General features: G+C 44.6%; 1 protein-coding gene across 1 annotated transcript in view; it reads left to right on the plus strand.

Annotated features, from left to right (window-relative positions):
* The first annotated feature begins 220 nt into the window (after nt 1-220).
* Nucleotides 221-17,056, plus strand: part of slc25a26 (solute carrier family 25 member 26) — a 48,677-nt gene continuing 31,841 nt past the window's right edge. Inside the window, 6 exon segments of the mRNA XM_071514340.1 lie at nt 221-359; nt 1,600-1,756; nt 2,950-3,068; nt 10,092-10,163; nt 10,166-10,198; nt 10,441-10,488. Of these exon segments, the coding sequence (XP_071370441.1) occupies nt 327-359; nt 1,600-1,756; nt 2,950-3,068; nt 10,092-10,163; nt 10,166-10,198; nt 10,441-10,488 (462 nt within the window). The 5' untranslated portion in view covers nt 221-326.

Here is a 17,056-nt window from a genome sequence, read left to right on the forward strand (position 1 = left end):
TATCTGCAATATATATCCAGTCTAGCTATTAAATGTTAAAACGGCTTGCCATAATGACACGCCCAGTTACTCCTCAGTGTGCCCCCTCCCGCAGCGCCGCAGCCCCCCCCCCCACAAATAAGGATGTGTGAATCTGCAATGAGGACGGTCATGGTCATGTGATCAATACGCATCGCGACGTCATGCGGAAGTGTTTCTGCCAAGATGGCAGCGTCCTTGACAGGCATGTTTTGATTGCAGTGGAGTGTCAAACATGCTCCACATTGGAAATTCATGATCAGCACGGCTCTATAGCAGCTGACAAGAGAAGGATTTGAAAACGGAACATGGAAAGAAGAGAGTTCATCGCGTCCCTGGTGGTAAAGTGGCGATTTTCTCTAGATACGACCACCTTCATCGGTTACTAGGATTTTGCAGACCGCCTTTACAACTAGTTCTGTATATAAAGTCATGGATATGTTTTTGTTCATGTGTTGCATATTGAAGTCTAAACAAATAGCTGGTGTGCTCTGTAGTATACAATTAGACATAAGCTAAGAAACTCTCGACCACAAGGACCTGTCTAACCTACTGTACAGCTGGGCTAATATACTTAATCCCTACAGGTCTACCCAGCTGAATCCAATATAGGTCCTTTGAAACTGAGCACACCCTAGAGACAAGCTTGAATGACCAGTACAAAGGTTCCAATTACATGGTGGCATTCCACATCTGAAATTAGGGCTCGTTAATGTCCTCACTAATTTCTTTTCTTTTTTTTTGCGACCAAATGTTTATTGAAATGAAAACACACAATGTACAACCAAAAGCACGACTTGTTTGAGTTTAACAACAATAACAGAGGTACATACTTGAAAAATAATAAATAATTAGAATAAAATGAAATATCAAATCAATTTATAACAAATGCAATGATATTATAATTTACATACATAGAATCCACAAGGAACCAAATGCAAAAGGTAAACAATAAGTAATAATAACACAAAAGAGAAGAGAGCACCCCACCCCCCACCCATGCCCCAGGCACATTAACACACGTACTCTCTAATTTCTGTATCATTATCATATAGTAATAAACCTAGAATGAGAATGTGATTGTAAAGACTTGGAGAGCATTGTTGTATTGCCGTTATTACTATACTTGTGAAGACCAGTTTAAGTTTTTGACATGAGAAGTGTAGACTCTTTCATAAAGTAAGGACCTTTTCTGTCCTTACATTGACAATGAGCTATCATAGAGATATGGCTTAGCGGTAGAATTAGGTTTAGAGTAAGGACTACAGTAAGGCTTGTCTTGGTAAGGGTTTAGGAGTTAGCGAATGAATGTCCTCAATGCATAACTGCATTATGCATGTGTAGGGTTTCCTCCAGGTTCCTAGGTCAGTTAGCAGGCCAGGAAAGGCACAGAACACAGAGTTGAGTAGTGGAAAAATATGTGTGTGCAGTGCAAGAAAACTCTTTTAATATGTTATTTTATCAGTTTGTGGTGTTCTTGTATGATATACTGGTGGTGGCTACAAATAAGTGTATGTATTGCAACACCGAGGTATGTTTATGACTTGTAAAGTGCCTCCCTGTCGTGTCTCCATGTCCCAGGGGGGAGGCTGTGCGGGGATGTGTGTGGACCTGACCCTCTTCCCCCTGGACACCATTAAGACCAGGCTGCAGAGCCAGCAGGGCTTCTACAAGGCCGGGGGCTTCAGGGGCATCTACGCCGGGGTCCCATCCGCCGCCGTCGGCTCCTTCCCCAACGGTAAGGTGCTCACTGTGACAGCTGGATTTATGTCCCTGTGTTCTCCGACAGCTCAGCCATTACTTGTGAACAAGAGCAACTCTCTCCCACAGCGAAATACCAGAGAACCAAGGCTCTTTTTTTGTGTGGAGAAAACCTGGAGCTACGTTGTTCTCAAAGTCTGTCCACAAATTGACTTGCACGGATAGAGTTTGAAGCGTTAATATCCTAAAGTTGTTTTGTTTGACAGTCACAATACATTCTAATGAATTTCAGACTGACTGGGTTTGTGGGACTGTGACTGTGGGTTGCATGGATCAGCTTTGCAGTTTACAACCAAATGAGCTTTATTTCATAGCATTTGGTGCTATCAGATAGGCTACAGACTCCAAACTGAGCTAGTATCCCCATGATATCATCTCAAGGGCTGACACTGTGTCCACAAATCCAGTTTCCTGTTCATTATTAATGGAGTAGGTGCAGGATTTGTTTCTTGATGAGATCATCCATAGAATCTTGGCTCTTTTGATTCTAGTCTTGGGGGAGACTTGGTCATGTTCATACATCTGGACTGATGTAAGAATACAGGAATAATATGAAATGTGAATTTAAAATAGACTTTTTTAAGGAGGTAATTTTATTGTAGGTGCATTAATAAGGTGGGTTGTCTTTAAAAGGTTAAAATGTAGCTGTTATACCAAGACTGCTGTCTGACAAGACTGCTCAAAAGAGTTATGCTTCAATCTGTTAAGTATCTGTATTTGCGAATCAGTAGACCATGCAGTCAATGTTGACTGGTATGAGTCAATATGATACCGCCTTAGGCCTGAGCTCTTGGCTTCTTTCACTGAACAAACATCCATATTTTTGTGAGCATGTCGGAGAGAGAACGAGGCAGAGTGAGCTTGAATGTCACAGTCAAATGTTCTCTGTTCGAACAGCATTGAACCTGTTTGCTGCAGTTTGCTAATGAATTCAACACTTGCTGCAGCATGACTTTTACTAGTGGGAGTCAGGACTGAACTCTTTCTGTCTGGGACATGCATAACTGTCTTACTTTTTACCTCTGTTGTGCACGTGCGCACAGACACACACACACACACACATGCGTACACACCTCTGCTTCTCCCCTGTCAGTGGTACTGAGGGATATTAATTGCTGTATGCAGGTTGACTAATGGGCCTTAAACGGCTGTGGTTCTGCTTGGTTTCAGCCGCTGCTTTCTTTGTCACCTACGACTGCGCGAAGTCCCTGCTCGGCGCCGGCGGCCTGCTGGCAGCACCTCATGTGGCACCCGTCACTCACATGTTGGCCGCCTCCCTGGGAGAAATAGTGAGTCCCACGTCTTCCTGTCCCTCTGTCTGCCTGCTTTTACCTCTTCTCCTGTGGATTTGCAGTCTTTTTTTCACTCTGCCAGCAGACTTTCATGTCAAGTTTATTTGTGTGGACCTTAATCATTCTCAATCCTTTCATTCTTACAAGGCCAACAGCCTTTCATTTATATGCATTCATCGTTATTTCTCTCTTCCATCATGTTCCTATTCTTTCTTTCCCACCATTCCCCAGTCCCATAATGGACAACACCAGCATGGCTGTTTATATAATTGCCCTGCAAATTTCACAGACAAATATATAAGGGGACAGTAGAGGAGGGAGGGGGGTCGGGGATGTGGGGGGTGGGCCTTCAGAATGTGGTTTTGGCTGAGGGCCCTAGGGTCCAGCTGGGTGAGTTTAGGGGCCTTCCTCAGTACTGTCCCAGCATTTCCTCCACCAGCTGGGTAAATAAGATCTCATTACTGCCTATTGACTTATCTTCTTTCCCAGCTCAGGCCCCCAGACTCTGCCAATTTTGTCTGGGGAATTCGGGCTTGAAACCGATGAGGAGCGGTGCAATTTCCTCAGCCTGTCCTCTCCCAATCGCTTGCAGTGAACCACGGAATCCGAGCCCTATGGGGGCTATGGGTATTCACATTGGCATGAAAAGGGGGAGAGGGATGGGGGACGGTAAGAGGGATGCCCCCTGCTAAACCACCCTTGGCTTGCTGCAAAATACTAGGTTTTCAGTATTCATGGCTTTTGGATGGATGTAATTTCCCTTGGTTTTGCATGTTTATGAAATGGGATTTTCCACATGGGTGGGTGTTCAGTGTGTTTGAGTATTCTGCATTTTGGTGTCTCAGACTTTTGAGAATGTGAGGGTGCCGAGTCTCACATCAGATTGGCACAAATTGAATAAGGCTTGCATTTTATATTGTTATCCCCACTTTACTTTGTACTTTGTCATCAAATTGTCACAATCAGTGTGGCAGTTATTGCATAAAGTAGCGTAACACTTAACAATCTGGACCTTTTTCAACTTTTCATGGCATATTCTAGATGAGTGTGAGAGGTGAGGCTGAGGTTGACGCTACCTTTAACCCTTTTCCCGCTGTCAGGGATTTGAGCACATCAAAGGCAGAAATCCTCAGAGTGGAGCTGAGCAGAGCAGGGGCGGTATCCCACTGCATTCTGGCTAGTGGTTACGTCTTGTTCAAAGCGAGTAATCTTCAGGCTTAGCCATGAAAGGCCTACCCCAGGACTGCCCCGAGTTGGATGCAAGGCCTAAACGTCCACACTATGATGCAATTGCTCCCACATATGACTCTCTTTCTTCCCTGCTAATAATTTGTAATTAGAGTTAATTGCACAAAGACACAAACTAAGAGGCACATTTTCTCTCTGTTCTCCTTGTGTTGTCCGCAAGTGGGCTGACATGAATCTCACATCATTCACGTAATATTTCAGCCTTTTCATCCTTTTCAAAATGGGCCTATGAGTAAGGATGGAGGGGAGGTAGTTTAAACTTGAGCTGTAAGCTACCTGACCAGCACAGGCATCATTACCAGCTGAATCAAAAGCCGAGTGTGTGTATCTTCCAGGTTTAAGCCTGCGGTGCTCCTCTGGGTCCTTCTCCGCCTCTTAAGAAATACATCTGCCTCACTAGCCGGGTCTCTATCTTCTGCCCAGTGACAGGCTGACTTTTATACTTCCTATTTCAGTTTAGAATGTAAATATGTGGCAGCCTAGTGTTGGCGGGCACAGTTCTCTTATAAAGTGGTATCAAGTCTATGCAGTTCAGGGCTTATGCTGGTTAGGCACACATGAAAATGATGCACGAGTCCAGGCATACTCACACACACAATCTGATAGGTCTTTTCTGCCCATCTTCTATCTCCATCCCCACCTCCGTCCCTACCTGCAATGTATGAATACAAATCAGATTTACGTCAACATGAAAACTCCAGATTTTCATTAGCATTGGGTTTCATTTTCCACTCTACATTTTTGTTCTAGTCTGGCAGCGTAAGACAGGGTCACTTGTTCCCATTTTCTTTCTCTTTTGCTCTCTCTCATCCTGTCTCTCTCTTGCTGGGAGCAGCTGGCTGCAGGCATGCTTTGACACACAGGAACTTTGTGAAGTGGAGAAGCAAGTTGTCATGTGGTCCTCATCCAACCCCCCCACACCCCTACACACACACACAGACACACACACATACTGCGCCTTTCCCCAGGAGTCCATTTAGTTGTGTTTTACCAACTGTGCCCACTCCGCAACATTCACAACAAAAGCTGTCTGAAGCTTAACGCTTCGCTAATCCCCTCCCCAAGCCTCCCTAAATACGCTCGACTTGGTGCTAACGTACAAGACGCAGACTTTAGTCAAAGTCTATTATGATCATACCAAAGGGGGTTGTAGCTCAGGCTTTATTCTGCACAAGGTATGAGACGGGAATTTATAGAAGGAAAAGAGGGCACTTCTGCACACTTAAATCCATGCAATTTTCAGATGTTCTTCAGAGAGGTTAGGCACAATGGTTAAGCACATACAACAACAGCAATTGGCAGTATGTGAAATATTTGCGAGAATCATCACCTACAGGAAAAACCTAAATAAGTTACTTAATTTAAATTCAGATCTTACACATCAATAGTGATCGCAGGGGTTGAAAGACATAAAACATAGAAAGACAGAAATTTACCGGGGTAATGTAGTCCTCTTCTAATGCCATTTGGAGCAAATGTAATTTGTATAATAACACTGAGATATGGATGTATCAGATGTATCAGCCAAGTGCTGTTTGTCAGTGCTCGAGAAAAACCGAGAACAGGGAAGGAGACATTCAGAAGTAGCAGAGAGAAGGAACTAGACGATGAGAGAAATCCCTCCGCCAGCAGCGTCCTGGTACTTGTGTGACTGCGGCCGTGGGACGCTCCTATAAAGAATGTGTAAGCTGATGGCGTCTGTCAGGCTCTAGCAGGCTGTTATCCAGCCATTAGATCAGATTTATCTTCATTCCCATTCGCCCGACGTCTGCCCTGAAAGCTCATTTGTCAAGGCCAGGCGGCGGGCTCTCGCATCTATAAACCCCCCACCACACGTCCGTGGGAGGATGTACTGGAAAATACAGTGTGACATGACAAGATAGGGGGACAGAGGGAATGAGGGAGAGAGAGAAGGAGGAGTTTTTGGGGGAGAAACTGGCAGCCACTTAAATTGGCACAGAGAAATAATCCATGCATCGCCTTCAAGCAGCACCACGCTCTGTGATTTATTGGCTGTTGTTTCGAAGTGGGAGACGCACAGTGTCCTCGTCTGTTCCCGTCTTTTTCTCACCTTTTTTCTTCCCTCCCTCCCTTCTTCCTTTGTTGTCCCTTGCTCCACTCTTTCTTGGTATCTCAAGGCGTTGGACTCCAGAATTAGGCATGTGATCAGAACCCAGCAAGTCAGGAAATTGGTTTTGCCACACATATTTAGTATGGCTCATAAACAGCGAACAGCTTCAACATGTGATACTGCCCATTTACAGGGAGTGATGTAGATTTTGTGGTAGATGCAGGTATTATTGTGTTGACATAGGAGATTTTGGATTTAAATTTTTTTCTGATGGGGTTTGACTTTCAGTGGGAAGCCACAGAACGGCTATCATGGAAGACTTAAGCATCAGGTGTAACAGGATCTCAGCATGTATGAAGTTCTTGTGATGGTGTCATTAGAGACGTGTGTTAATGCATTATGTTAAAAAGATGGAAGAGTTGAACTCATTCACCTGCTCCGTTGGTACAGACCTCAACTGAACTGTTTATTGCTCGAGCTGACATTCTAGCCTACTATTTACACAGAAGAACATGGTTGTACATTATGCTCTGTTGTCCTTTCCACAAAATTGGACATTTTTCTCAGTACTCCATCCTGTGGCTTCTCCATATGCGTGACTGCAGCAATTATTTAAGTGCATTGTTACAGATTCACTGTCTTGGTGGTCAATGCCAGTATCTTTGAATGCCAAATGATCCAATTAGTTGCGTCTTTATGGGGTGTCTGGAGAAAGGCCCATAGCTGTTGTTCTTGCCTGTATGTTATTCTTACCTGTTGTCTCTCTGTGGTGCCAAATGGTAATCCTGGCCCTGATTGACCGACCACTGTGTCCTGATGGCCATGAGCAGGAAAAGAAGGATGGAGCAAGGGAGGGGAGGACAGAGGGAGGTAACGACTCAATCTGCGGATTGATTTGCTGGCCATGCCGATAATGTGCTGCGAGTCTCCGTTAATTTCCCATTCCGTACTGTGGTTTGCCCATGATTGAAGGCCGGCGTCTTACCTTGTTGTTTGGCGGCCGGTGCTGGAAATTGAAAACACGGTCTGTCATTTGGATTTACAGCGACGGGCCAAGGGAAACTCACAGGCTCCAATCACAGGCAGGCAGCCTTCTAATTAACGCTGCTCGACGACTCCAAATAGCTTGTAAATAAAGATGAATGGCAGCGGGAATTTAAAAGACCGCCAATGAGTTTATAATAGGTTTACAAGCCAGATAGAGGGAGGAAGGTGCTGAGAATGAAAGGCAAGACTGAGTAGGTGAAGAGACAGGCGTCTGTCATCCTGACAGCCTCCCACCTACAGACCTCCCCGAAACGTGAGGTAACAAGCCTGACTTGTAACAAGGGACACCTAAACCTGCCCTCCTTTTTTCTTTTTCTTCCCTCCTCTTGCTTAAAAGACATGATGGCATGCTGCCTCTAGATTCCCTGACACGATGGTGACTCTATAAAGCCCTATTAATTCAGTCTTTCTCCAGCCTCACCCCTAGCTTAGATCGCCCTGATTCATCACCATCGTTTCCCCCATTTACCACTGGCTTCAGAGATCTGAAATGGCCTCGGAGGCTGCATGCTTTATCTTCTATCCACTCAACATCATTTTCCCCACCCCTAGGCGTGCAAATTACTTCCAAATAAACAATGTCCCTAATTTATTTGGTATAATCTCTAGCTCATTCTGCCCTCTCCTCTGCAGTGACAGGAGAGGAGAGGCCGTCTCAACTCCAGGCCCCCCATCCAATTACATCAGTAATTACTTGTCATAGCCACTTTCTTTCTATTTAGCCGCCTTATTCTGGTCCTTTGGAGAATTGGGTTGGGGAAAACATGATGTACAATGTATCATAAATGGTAACTCGGCCAAAGGGAGGGCAAATGAGATCTCTGAGATGGGTCCTGCCAGCTTAGTTATCACGAGGATGGCATGCAGGTACCATTTTGGCCACTTGGTGGTACTGTTGTACCATGGTTTACATAGAGAACTGCTTGAAAATGGTCGTACGCACCTGAAATACCAAGAATTGCATATTCTCTATAGACACTCATTTAGGTCTATGTTCTTTGTTCTTAGGTACTATAGTCTAGGTGATGACAAAAGAATGAGATTTATTTGCTCATTGTCTATTGAAAAAGAGTCAGATATTTAAGTGAAACGCTTACCCTGTGGCAAAGAGTGCCACCTGATACAGTGAAGCTGTGAATGCAACCGACTAAATTCTAAAATTTCAAAAGGCTTTTCCTAAGATACCCTGTGAGAGTTTAGCCCACACAGGTTCACATGGTCACAGGTTTTGTCTCCACAGCCTTCATCAGAATCAACCCTTCAGTTTGTGATTTAAATTAACTTGCAGCACCGTTGATTTGTCCTTTCCCCCCTTATGTACTTCCCATATATTCATGTTCAGGCTAATATTCATTCAGGTTGTGTGAGCTGCTCTTGGTGTTTATCTGACAGAGGAGACAACCCTCCAGTAGCTGTCCCCCCCCCTCACACAAACAGAGTATGGCAAAAGAGCTCTATATCTTCTGGGGTCCATCCTCTCTGCCACCTCTGGTAAGAACCAAACGCTAAATCAGTATGGATATTTGAATGGAGAGAGGGCAAAACAGGCAAGGGGTGCATTTCATCTTTATTACAGTGCCTCCATCACTCTCTCTCTTTCTCCCTCTCCCTCCTTCATGATACCATGGCGAGGGTGGCACCGGCAGACTGGCATCTGTACGACTGAGGGGAGTCGCAGCAGGGGGGCAGCTCACCAATCCATAAGATTGCTTGCCGTTAGCCGGTATTTCCGCTCCAATGCAGGATAAATGGGAAATCAAGTGGCCAGGTGGGCAGCTGTGCCTGCCTGCCTGCCTGCCTTTAGGGCGATGGGAGTTATGAAGCATAAATATTCATGTCCGTCTTGGATAGCTGTTGGCAGTCCATATTTTTGTTGACATATGGAGGTTGGGCTGGAACTTGTACCTGGGAGCGGGGTTACTGAGGTGTGTGTATCGGAGTCTATCAGTGTTTGATGGAAGTGCATGTGCTTTAGACACAGATGCAGTTAGCCTGATAGCACTGCGACCATTGTACCTGTTGCTCAGGTGTCATGTCCGGTGTGTGAGCGTCTTGCCATACCGGTTTGTTAATTGGCCCACTGGTACACTAACTCAAGCATTCGTTAGCTCATTAGCTTGCTGTAATTGCTCTCCTCAGGCCATGTCTTGTCATGTCTGCCTGCCACTTTGTGTGTACAAACAAGGGCAATCTAGCATTATGTACAGAATATATCTGCTGTACCTTTTTAGGTGTCTTTTAGGTGTTTTGAGTCATTGGAAATGGTCTTTCTTGAATAACGCTACTTTTAAATATTATTTTCAGGACATTCATACATTGTTTGGCAGTCTACAGTGCAGAATGAAAGGAAAGAGAGGAAAGAGTGGTTATGATATGAAAGAAAAGTCTTGGGGCGTTTCAAATCCACAACGTAGCAAGTGTGTGGTATGTGCCCTTGTAGTGCCATTTTAAAGGGCCCTGTATGTTTGTCTTTGTATGTTTGTCTGTAATGTGAAGGTGTGTATGCATTGTGTGTCCACACAAATGTATGTGCACGCCTGTCAGTGTCTCCCCTGGTTTTTTGAGGGTTTTTAGGTATTCAGAAAAAATCATTTCTGTGGCTATCTGTTTTACAAGACATGTTAAAGGCAGCCCATGCTCTTTCCGTCCTGTAGGTGGCGTGTCTGATCCGGGTGCCCACAGAGGTGGTGAAACAGAGAACCCAGGCTTCTCCTTCCTCCAGCACCTCTACCAGATGCTGCTGGCTACACTCAGAGAAGAGGTATACTACAGTCAAAGTCCCTTTCCTAGTTCCATATAATTAAAAAAACATACTTGAGTTGTCCAGTGGTTATTGTGAGAAACTTTGGTGTTTTAGTAATACTTTCTTGTGTTATCCTTTGAGATCAAATATATACATTTATCATGTATTTTTCCAAATCAAGCCCTCAGCTAAATTTTAGAGACCTATAACCTAACCTACAAACACACACAATTTACAATTTCTCTTTTTTCTCTGAGCAGGGTGTCAGAGGCTTGTATAGAGGATACAAGAGTACAGTCCTCAGAGAGGTAGGATTCATTTTTTTCTCTTTCTTGCTCTCACTCTGTGTGTTTCTCTCTGTCATCCTCTATTAAGAGCCATCACAAACAAATCGACAAACCATGTATAATACCTGTCATATAATCACACTAGGCTGCCTGTCTTCATATTTTGGCAGTAGGTAAAGTCTGAAGGGTTTAGAAGCACATTTTATGCATTCTGTAGAAATCAATTTCATGAGTTGATACTGAAGACAATTACTTGACTCGTGGAAAGCCATGTAGTGAATTCTTTTGATAGGCTAGAGGAATATTGAGGCTTTCCACTATTCTGATTGAAGGCATTTTAATTTCTCTCGGGCTCTATAGAGGTTGGAAATATTGATGTACAGGTTTTTTTCCTCACTTTCATCTCATTCAATTACTTGTGCAAGACCAGCTCCCTCTTATTGGAACTACATCTGATTAATTAATGCAATTAGTGGCGTTATAAATGCAAAACAAAACGAGGATAAATGAGCAGTGGGCCGCTCTCCCTTGATGGGCGCTCACCTCTTTGTAATGAAACGGCCGCTCCAGTTCTTTGATTCATGATCTTCTGTTTAATTGCACCTGCAGTGCATGATAATACAAAATAATTATAGTCAAAGCTGTATAGATCTCTCAGTTTTAGCTTGCCCCCTGCCTGCTAAGTTTCAATAGAACTGGAAAAGAAAATGAGAAAGAGAGAAAGAGAGGGAAAGAGGTATATGAAGGTGACACTTGTCTTTCCATCCTTTTTGGGGAGGTGGGTGAGGGTGTAATCTAGTCCCCACCGCTGTGCTAGCCTGTACTTATTTTCTGCCTCACTAAACTGATGTTATTCACGCAAATTCCATCTGGACAGCTGGGGAAAAAAAGGACAACAAGACACTGTGATTTCTCCGAGGGGCTCTGAATAAATGAATACATTTGGAGGCTGGCGCGCGGCCTGTGTGCATACTAACGCCGGCAGATGAAACGCAACGTCGGCGGCAGAGTTTTTGGGGCGCGGGAACGGCAAAGGAACGGCCGGGATCCTCTGCGGCGATTGGCTTTGACGTGTGTCAGGAAGGTAATTCATTTTCTCCCGGCCTCCGCTGCTATCCGCCTATCTCCCCTCTCTCGGCCAGGCGACCCTGTCAAGATAAGTTTGTTTATGTGGTGTGGCGCGGCGCCTCCCCCCCTCACTGGCCCACTAATTGGGGTCCTCTCTGTGCTGTATATTCATTAGGCAGCCTTCAGAAGGCATTTCTGATGGGCCTGATATCACACTAGTGCAGGATGGGAAAGGATGGACCAGGGTGGGGAGGCTGGACTGGAGTCGCAAAGCGGAATGAAGGCGTAACGGACTTAAAGGCGATCCTATTCACATTGTAGCACCAACCCACATCCAGATGTGTGTCCCTGCCAGCTCAGGTTTTGAACAACTATGGTGGATTTTGCACAGCACACCTCAACAAGGCCCAAGATTTGCTTCAAAATACTGCCCTCTAGACTAATAGGCATTAAACCCTTTTTGCCTTTGCACCACATTAATCTTTACTGTGGTCTACCCTTTCCTTAAAAGAAACTGCCAAATTGTCTGCTGAGTAGGCACGTCCTGGGTTCCGGCTGGATAGAGCATGAAATCAATGACATTCAGATTGTGGTGTATAAAGCTGCTCTGTGAAAAATGACTTTATTCACCTCTGGATAAAAAGAGGACTCACAATTAACATCATTAAGACTTTGTTTAGGAATTTCAGAAAGAGTACTTTTGGTTGCAAGTCCCAGCTGTTCATGTTGTCTGGGCATTGATCAGAGCCCTAGATCAACATTCAGTTAGTGAAGTATTTGTTGTATGGAAATACATAGTGTAGCATCTTTTTAACTGGGACTCCACTTACTGTTCGTCGTCTGATAGTGTTTGTCATCTTGGCATGATCCCCAGTTTCAGGCTGTAGCAGGGTCCCCCTCCTCCCACCTGTTTCTTTTGGGTAGTACCACCTTTCCCCACTAGATGGCATGCTAAGATTAGCGCTGCCCACCTCGGATTCTCGTGCCTGATTTTCTCTCGTTCCACTCCTCTCCCCACTTTCTCCTCTTTCTCTCCCCCTCTCTTCTCCACTTCCCCATCTCACCAAACCAGCTGTATGACATTTATGAGTAGCAATCACCCCAGTGAAAATGATAGATTTTTTTGATGGAGTGCCCTATATATTTCTGCTCCAAAATGGTCTGATGTGATCTAGGTTTTGATCTCGACTGCGCCAATTTGCAGTTTGAGTAATGAGCCTGAGTCGGGTTATTAGATAGCAATTTAGTAATATGGTGGTGCGGGGGTTGTGGAGGGATAGGTGTAAGTGAAGCTGACAGTCTGACACAGTGGAGTGAAGCACCTGGAACATCCTTTGATTGGCCATAGCATACGGCCTCGCTGCTCTTGCTTTTTATATGTCTCTCATTCTTGTGCTCTCAATCCCTCAATCTCTCTCTCTCTCTCTCTCTCCCTCCTCTCTTAAAGCCACTTTATCTAAATCCCTTTCTTTCACACATTTAAGTAGGGAAGCACACAGACAATGAAGGTAAGTGAGCGAGCTAAGTGAGAGTGAACAGTCCGACAGTCTGATGATAAATGTGTTCCCGGTCTTCCTTTTTACTAATGTTTTTTTTTTTTTTTTAAGCCAGCCTTTGAATCAGCCTTGTAGCTTCTCCACCCCAACAGCTGGGACCTGGCAACCCAAGGTACAGGATCTGGCAACTCTAGACAGGGCTTATGAAACACCTCTCCGTCCAGGCTGCTCTCCACCACACCTCTACTTCCTCTCTATCCCTCTCTCCTTCAATCCCTGTTCGATCCCTTCTTTGCTCCCTCCATCAGTGGGTTTGGCTGGAAGGAAAGACTTGCTGAGTAGGGTTTTAACTCGTACTAACAGACCAAATCGCATCACTGCGACTCTGGCATCTCTGCACTGGTTGCCTGCTAGGTTTAGAATTGATTTGAAGATATTTACCGATCAGTTTTAAAGCATGGCAAGGTCTGGCTCCAAGCTATATCACATTTTAATCCCCCATGAGCCGGTGTGCAGCCTCAGATCCTGAGGCAAGGCTCTTCTGGTGTTTCCACAGTCTGAGTTTAAGGTTCAAGTTGACACTTTCAGAACCTATAACATCTTTTAAATCACTGTTTGAAACTTATTTTTGGAGGTTTTGCTTTTTCACTCATTTTTACCCTCTATTCTCTGCCTCCTCCTTTTGCTTGTTTAATTCATTTTTAGTTTGATGTTTTTATTTGATTATTAAAGCACTTTGTAAACCCGCTTTTAAAAAGTGTATTTTATATGTATTTTATAATTATTATAATTATTGGATGAGGACTGTTGCCCCAGAAAAAGTGGCCTTGTGAAAGATGATTGACACCCCTCAAACCCTCCACCCTCATCTCTCTCTCTCTCTCTCTCTCTCTTTGTCTCTATCTATCTATCTATCTATCTATCTATCTATCTATCTATCTATCTATCTATCTATCTATCTATCTATCTATCTATCTATCTATCTATCTATCTATCTATCTATCTAATTTTCTATCTATCTGTCTCTCTCTCTGTGCAAGGCCCTTTGACCCCTCAGGGTCCTAGTCTAACCTCCACCCCAATTTGTTTGAATTCCCTTTTTGTTTACCTTCCTGCTCAGCCTCAGTCACACTGGATTCTGCTACTAGAAGGTGGAACACGGTGCGTGCGTGTGTGTGTTTGTGTGTATGGGCCGTGTGTGTGACCATGTACGCGCATCTCATGACCGTGCGCAATTGGGACCGGTTTTGCACATGCGTTAGTCGCTGTGCGTAAGTTATGTTATGTTTATCAGAGTCCATACACAGCAAGAAGGGGGTTCTGTTTCCTCTGCTGCGATGTTAAGGTCGAAAACCTCTCAACAGGCGCACAACAGAGCAGAGCTGACCCCTCCGTGGCCCTGTTTGGAAAGGAGCCACTTTTCACTGTCTGTGACGCAGGTTCAGATGGGAGAGGTGAGGGGGAATCACTCTCATATCCTGTCTCGGTGTGCACTGATCCACATAGGCTCATGTTTATACACCCTCATATGACTTAGACAGAGCAGAGGAGAGACAGAGCAGAAGGAGGGAAGAGACACAGGGCAGGGGGGGATAAAAAAGTGTTTATTTTCCTCTGCATATGTAAGGGCAGGATTTGTGGGGCACGTGTGAAGGAACAGAGGCTTCCTCCTGCTTTGTGTTTAGAGTTGGACCTCGGCGGAGGAGCTACCATTAGTCCAGACGGCCAGCCAGGGCTTTTCTAAATGGTTTCAACACCTTCAAAAACTTAACAAGAATGGATTAAATGAAATGGAAAAAATTGCAAAATCGCCTTGAAAAAATGAGAAATTTATACCAAGGAAAATATTAAGCTGTGGGTTGAAAATGAATGTAATATCTAACTGTGAAATGACTGTTTTCACTTACACTGTGCCTTTTCTTATATCATTTTGGCCCGTTGTGGCCCATTTTCAATTTGTAGCTGTAGCTGCAGAGGGGTAGAAAAAGGCTTTTTATCAGGCTGTGAAATGAAGTTTGGCATTATTAGCTTCCGAGATGCAAGTGAATGTTGACAACGTGCTACTGGTGCTGGCTTATCTGTTTTCACTGTGATCAATGAGTAGTCTAAGAGGCCCGAGAAAACCTGTTGACCTTTGTAGATCTGACCCCTGACATGACATGACCTGACATCATGTGGAGGAGGCTATATGTGTGTGTGTGTGTTGTGTGTGTATATATGGTATGGAGAAACAAATGATAGAGGCTAGATGGGACATAGCCTACTTAGAGTGTCAGCCATCCGTGTGTTTTGAGAGGATTGTCTGATGTCAGAACATATTTATTGTTATTTGTTGTTATATTTATTATTGCTCGCACTGACCAAGCAGAGCACCCATACATACACAGACCATAAAGATTCCTGTCTGTTTCTACTGAGAGAGCACCCACTGCACCACCAACTCATTGTTTCTTTTAGGATTTCTATTCTTTTTATCTTCCGCCCCATTCAGGTGGGGCTAGTTGGGGCTGAGTTACAGTAGCCAATTTGGATTGGTAGCCTCACATTTAGTCTCTAGTTAAAAACTGTTACTGAGCAAGTAAGGCTCAATACACCAAAATACTACATGAGTCATATTCAGATAATTGTCTTCAACTTGTTTCACTCTACTCTTGCAAAACCTCTTGCAAAATTTCTCTCTTGCATTTGTCGTAAATCAATCAAATCCAAATTTTATAGCCTACCACATATGTAGCTATTTTTCACTGGCAGAAATCATTATTTTTTTGACACGCTTCTATAGGAGTTCAAGGACAGCCAACCTTAGTTACAGGGAGAACTCAGCCTGATGGGTCTATTCTCATTTTGATTTGTAACAGAAGCTAGATACAGCATTCATTTATTTGATGAAACTCTCTATCCGTCTACCTGCTTGAGTTATGGGACATCATTTGTGAACGGTGACCCCATTTGGGATGTTAACAGGCCGAGCAGACCCTTGTCAGAAGAGCGATGGCCGTCTTTCGCCACAGAAAAGGATTCCTCTCTGTCACTGGATGGGCTTCACTTTACCACACACGTCACTCCAGGGATTAATGGTTTACTCCCTCCGCCACTCTGGATGACGGATGGACGGGCTTCTGTTCACAATGACTGGCTGCACCTGTCATTCACATTAGGTGTGTGTGTGTGTGTGCGCATACTTGTGTATCTTCATGTTTTTTCTCTTTTTCTGTCCTACGTCCACGCTGGCCCGAGGACCTCGTGCATTGCGCTCCCCTCACACACACACTCCCAGTGGGATGGTTGTTGGCAGGTGGCTTCTGCTGCAGATCTGAGCGTAAAAACTCTGCGACCTCCCTTAGATCAACAAGTGCTCTTATTGATGACTTATACAGTCGGATGGGCCTGATGAGTTAGCTGCCATGCAGGCAGACCCCCACGTGGGCTTTCCGCTCAGTGCTTCTCCAGGACTTGGCTGGAGGACAGTGCGGGGCTTGTTGTGCTTCCCCAGTAAGGATGATGCATTGGAAGGCCGTGCCACTGAGACCCATGGATCACACACTCATGTTGAGTACATGTGTCCCCGTTGCGTACTTCAATATGCTTAAAAATCCATCATTGGGGATGTGATTCGTAATGCAGGATTTCTCTCTGTGTGCATGTGTGTGTGCAAAGACTTATTACCATTATTTACTGCCAGACAATTTTCCAGGAAAAAGACACAGTTGTTTTTGACAGTTTTAGTGTTTTTTTGTTGCCTTTTCCCTCCGTTGTGTGTATATGTGTGTGTGTGTGTGTGTGTGTGTGTGTGTTTGTGTGTGTGCGCGCATGCTTACCCGCGCACAACATGCTGTGGACGTGACCAACATGGAGGCCATGTTAATGAGTGTGTCTCTCCGGGTCTCGGGGCTATGTTTGCTTCCCACAATTTTCTGCATGTTTGCCTCAATCCGAGCAGAAAACCTTCGGCGCTCCACATGTGTTTCTAATAACACACAGCCCCGACGGCCTGGCAAGGGACCGGGGGTGGGGGGGTTGGCGGG

The sequence above is a fragment of the Centroberyx affinis genome, unplaced genomic scaffold (assembly GCF_046629955.1).
Source record: "Centroberyx affinis isolate AG114_WGS23_722 - 3 ecotype Tasmania unplaced genomic scaffold, CSIRO-AGI_Caff_v1 ptg000285l_1, whole genome shotgun sequence".
NCBI classification, from domain to species: Eukaryota; Metazoa; Chordata; class Actinopteri; order Beryciformes; family Berycidae; genus Centroberyx; species Centroberyx affinis.